Source organism: Corvus brachyrhynchos, unplaced genomic scaffold (genome assembly GCF_000691975.1).
Source record: "Corvus brachyrhynchos isolate BGI_N302 unplaced genomic scaffold, ASM69197v1 scaffold56, whole genome shotgun sequence".
Taxonomy (NCBI): domain Eukaryota; kingdom Metazoa; phylum Chordata; class Aves; order Passeriformes; family Corvidae; genus Corvus; species Corvus brachyrhynchos.
The window spans coordinates 4271394-4276389 of NW_008238664.1; the positions used below are offsets into that span (position 1 = coordinate 4271394).

The 4996-nt window shown below is 50.1% G+C and overlaps 2 protein-coding genes across 2 annotated transcripts in view; both read right to left on the minus strand.

Moving 5' to 3' along the window:
- The window catches only part of LOC103618217 (urotensin-2 receptor-like), a 2844-nt gene extending 642 nt beyond the window's left edge, over nt 1-2202 (minus strand). The window contains exon 1 of the mRNA XM_008636600.2: nt 6-2202. Within this exon, the coding sequence (XP_008634822.1) occupies nt 6-437 (432 nt within the window). The 5' untranslated portion in view covers nt 438-2202. The remainder of the gene's footprint in view (nt 1-5) is intronic.
- Nucleotides 2203-2290: 88 nt separating this feature from the next.
- The window catches only part of LOC103618078 (arf-GAP with dual PH domain-containing protein 1), an 8811-nt gene continuing 6105 nt past the window's right edge, over nt 2291-4996 (minus strand). The window contains exons 10-12 of the mRNA XM_008636436.2: nt 4474-4545; nt 3748-3979; nt 2291-3660 (exon numbers count right to left, since the gene is read on the minus strand). Coding sequence (XP_008634658.2) covers nt 3632-3660; nt 3748-3979; nt 4474-4545 — 333 coding nt within the window. The 3' untranslated portion in view covers nt 2291-3631. The remainder of the gene's footprint in view (nt 3661-3747; nt 3980-4473; nt 4546-4996) is intronic.

Genomic DNA, 4996 nt, shown 5'->3' on the forward strand with positions numbered 1-4996 from the left:
TCCACTGCTGCGTCCCTCTCCAGGCTCATGGCGGTCAGGAGGAAGATGCTGGCGTGCATGGTGAGGAGGTCCAGGCTGAGCAAAAGCCTGCAACCCACATCCCCAAAGAACCAGTCGTGGGCGAAGTAGGTGCAAACCACAAAGGGGATAGTGGAGAGGTACAGGAGGTCAGCCAGGGCAAGGTTGACCATGTAGACCCCCAAGGAGCCTGCTGAGCAGCCTGCCACCCTGCCAGAGGCCACCACCACCGTGTAGATGTTCCCCACCATCCCAGTGAGGTACATGGCCAGCAGCACTGCGCCCAGAGGCCCCGTGACCAGGCTGTCCCCACCCAGGACATTGCTGTCATCACCCCCACCACTGCTTTCCTCCAAGAAACTGCCACCCTTGGGATCCTCTCCAGGACTTGGGCTGATGAGGGAAGGGTTGTAAGACATCTTTGGGTCAGTTGAGCAAGAGCAAATCAAGCTCTCAGAGACCTGTTCCTTCCTCCTGCCTTCTCCCCTCGCTGTACAGGACACGTCCAGCCTTAACAGCAAAGCAGCCAAAGGAAGAATGGGGAGAGTTCATCAGACACAGGGTGCTCCAGAGAAGTCTATTCCTCACCTCCAGCCACCCAGTCCATGTTGCTGATCTTGTCCATCACAAGCTCTGTCCAGTTGTTTTCCTTAACCATGAAAGAGCCAAGAAAGGGACCCTTTCCTTCAAGACCAATAGGTGCCAGATAGCCTCTGCCAGCCAGGAGGAAGTATCTCTTTTCTTCACTAGCTCTTCATTTGTTGCTTCTCCAGAGTTTGTTGGGCTCACAGAAACAGTGGATGAAGAAGTGGATTTCTGCTCCCAAGTCTGTGTCAGCTCAGCTCAGACAGACTTTGGAGAGGTGGGCTCTGCCCCGCTGAACCAACCCCCCAAGAGTTGCCTTGACCACTGCACGGAGGAATGTGCCTGACTCACAGCTTCACACACCGGTGTGAGTGCAGTTCCCAATTTATACTGGGCTTTTAGCCACTAGCTGAGGAGCCCCACTGGCTCTCTCCTCTTTCTGGCAGACATGCTTTCTTTCCCCGTATCTTCCTGCACCTTTCTCCTACTCCCTCCTCCTTCTTGTTCTTGTTTCCCTTTCTTTTTCCCATTTCCCCTTGTACAGTTGTCTTCATTTGAGAGAGGAGACACCTGAAAGACAACACTCCAGAATATGGCAAGGAGGGTGGAAAGCATCATGCTGTGGCTTTAGAAGGGAAACAAGAGCCAGCCCTGGAAGATCGGTGGGCAGGGAGCAGCTACACAGCTCTCTCTAGCAAAGCCAGACTGAGAGAACCTGTCCCCTGCTCCCTCCCAAGGACGCCAGGGCCCTTTGAGGTTTGGGTGTCATGGATGTAGTTCCCAGTTTGCAAGCAGACCCACCGGATGGTAAGACATCTCACATTTTCTGCCCTGGCCCTTTTCCACCCTTGCCCTCAAGTCAGCAGCAAGCTCCTAAAGACTCAACGGACTGGATATTTTAGATTCGGTCTTTCCTTCCTCTCCACAAAGGCTATCCTCCTCCTCCTCCAAGCTTTCCCCCTCCTTCCCTCAAAGCCCCAGGAAGCTGCCTCGCCTCAGAGCAGGGAGCAGAAGCCCATTAAGTAGGCACCACCGCCTTCTAGCGAGACACCATCACATGACACCCACGGCCGATGCTACCCTGCCCTTACCCTCTCTCACATCTGAGCCTCGTTGTCTCAGGGAAGACACGGTGGGCTAGAATTTGCAGAGCAGAGACAGATGTGCCCTACTGCATGTACTCTGCTGTTAGTTCAGAGTTTCGGGCCACTCCAGCCATGCTCTTTTGCATCATCAGTGTATTAGCTTCATTGTGGCTGAGTCAAATGCCTCTGCTCATATCCAGCAGTGGTAATTCAGCAGCAAACAGGAGGAAGAGGCATCCCATCAGTACTCCCCTCCCTGCAAGGACCTTTGGTTTTCAGGAAAATCACGCTCCAAACTGGGAGAGATCAGCAAAATGCAGTGAAAATATACTTTTAGGTGGATATTTCCATTGCACCATGGCAGCAGGGCGAGTGATGCTCCCAACAGATTGTGGTGGTCTTGGAACAGAGTGGGGTCCCCAGAGAAGCAGAGGGGCACCGTGAGTCTGCCCATTTGGCTCTGACGGGAACAATCACAGTCCACATGCCCGAGGAAACAACGATGAACAGCTATGGCTTGTTGTTTGATTGTTGGTGCTTTTTTCCAAGAAACAACCTCATACCTCAGCTGTTAACAGGTCAGCCAGTTTAGAAAGTTAAAATAAAATACAGTGGGAGTTTTTATTTATTTCTTTAGGGGCTAATTAAAGTACTGGTTGTCTCATTAATTCCAGCTAGCTCCCCGTAACACGAGATACCTTTTCTCACATTGCCTGTGTAAAACTGCAAACACATCAGATTCTACAGTAACCAGCAGAACTCAGCTGCTCCTTCCAGCACGTGAAACACAGCTCTCCCAAGAGAGCTTTAAGAGATGAGCTTTAAGACATGAATCATGGGTTGATTTAGTGTTTTGGGCTGTTACTAATAGAACATGAACGTACAGACTTCCCCTATTATACTACTGCATACAATGATATATATGTGTGATATGCAAGAAAAACATATGCAATGTGTAGGTCAAAATGAAAGTGCCAGGCCTTTGACATACAGAGAATGAGGAAGCAGAGATCCATGTATTACTGTATTCAGGCATCAACCCCTAGGCTTTAGTAGAGACAGCAGGCTCTGAACTCTATACACACTATCAGCTGCTCCCTTCAAGACCCAACCTCTCTCTATTGGTTTGATAGAGACTCAAGTTTGGCAGCTGATCTTCAGTGGCATGAATATCCCTCACAGTATCTTCCCTAGGGCAGTATTCCGCCTCCATCACTGCTACATGTGTGTGCATACACACATTATCCACATACCCAAATGTATATCCACATTATTTTTGAGACGATCTCTTAATCTTCTCTGAAGCATTTGGTGGAAGGTCTGCACACAAATGTGGTCTGAAGAAGGTTTCATGCCCATACATGGCAGAAGGAAACAGGCCTCATGTTTGGCTGTTAGGTTACATCTTTTAAGTGACCTTTCTCAACCATTGCACTAACTGATCAAATACCTAGATGTTTTCACATCTCTTTCACCGGCAGATATGATATCTCTTAAAAGGAACAGGCTCTTTTAGTCCCTTTTAGCAGCCCCTGCAACCCGCTGGGGTGCCTGGCTCCAGCCAGGCAGCTGTTTACTTGTGTAGGGTGGGTGGCTATCTGCAGTTTCATGTAGGAGTGATGCTAGGTCCCATGTCCAACATAGTAAGTGCCACAGTTTTCAAGGCCCGACTGACAGGCAAGACCTGTCAGCATCCAGTCAGATCACAGCAATTTAACAGGGACAGGTTGTATTGAGGATTCAGACACACAAAGTCTTGCACTTGAAAAGAAGCAGCTTAATCGGACCCTCAAAACAAAGTGGATATTCTATGGGGGCAAAAGTGCTTCAAAGGGTGCTCCAAGAACACTGTGTTTCTCTGATGTCAATCTCCTCTCCTGTCCTGACAGCCACCCAATAGGACCAGGTAGAGTCGAGTCATAGCGAGATTCCTGCATGGCTTCCTAGGATTTAAACTTGAAGTAGGCTTCAACTGTAGTGAAGAAAAAAGGTGATGCATTAGGGCAATAACCTGAACAGGAGTGGCAGGAGGGGAAGGAAACAGCATCCAGGCACTTACTTGCATATTCCTGTGGTGTCATGGCCTGGTTGATGACACTAGTGAAGGCTCTGATCCACTCCAGCTGGTCACTCTCTGTCTCGCAGGTGAAGAGGTATTCCCGGTCAGGGGTGACAATGGTGATGCCATAGTGCCAAGAGAAGTTGCCCTGTGTCCCTGAAGGCAATCCCTTCTGGACGCTGTATCCATTCTCTCCGCTGCCCACAAATACCTCACCCTTAGCAAATGCGTCCTGCACATCAGGAGGGAAAGACAGTGATTAATGGAATCCCAGAAGAACAAGGGAATCATTACAAATGCACCGCAGGACAGGAGGAGAGCATGTGAGGATTGGGGAAGTAGCAGCAAAAGTTTTGGAGGTGGTCAGGGGATTCAGATAAACAGTGAGTCTATGCTCAAAGGCAGTAGTGAAAAGGAAGAAATAAGGGCATAAATCTCGAGAGGTCTGAGAGAAGAACTGCTGCTCTCATGTCTCTGTGTCACCCACCCCCCACCACCACTCTTACACTGCTGCCCTCCCTGTTCCCATTGTTTGCAGGCAGTGAAACAAACACGGAAAGCATGTGATGAACTGAAGGGGATGGAAAGGGGAAGACCTGGAGTCCACTTATAGCAGCTGGGAAACCTGCAAGCCACCCTCGCTGCAGAGCACGGACTCTGTTTGCACTTTGACCCTGCCCTCAGCTCGTTTCCTGCAGCTGCCCGGCGGTCACATCTCCCTCTCACCAAAGGATCCTTGAAGTACATGAGCCTGCGGTGATCCAGCGTGAACCAGCGCTTCTTGAAAGCCTCTCTCTGCTGTGAAGGGAAGAGGTGACATGTGAGGGGACAGTGCCCTCTGCTGCGAGCAGTGCGAATGGATACCCCAAATTCATCCCAACCACTTCAAGCAAACCCCTGCCTTAACAGCAACCTCCTCCTCGCCCTTTCTGAGCTGAGAGTGGGGGTCAGTATCGGGTTATTCAGTCCCAGCTGCTGTCCCCAACTCTTGAACTTCGATGAAGGACCCCAGAGTTGAGACAGGAGAAATCTGGAAACAAAATACCTGTAAGGTCACGCACACACAGACACATGCAGAGAGATCTGTCGCTCTGGGAGAAAGCAGGGACTCTGGCTTCATCTACTTTCACATGTGTCCTTGCCTTTCCTTTTATTCTCCCCTCCCATGGTGCACACACACTGTTCCCACGGGTGTCTAAAGAGTCAGGGGGGAATGAGGAAACAGCAGGAGAAAAACATTGAAGTAGGG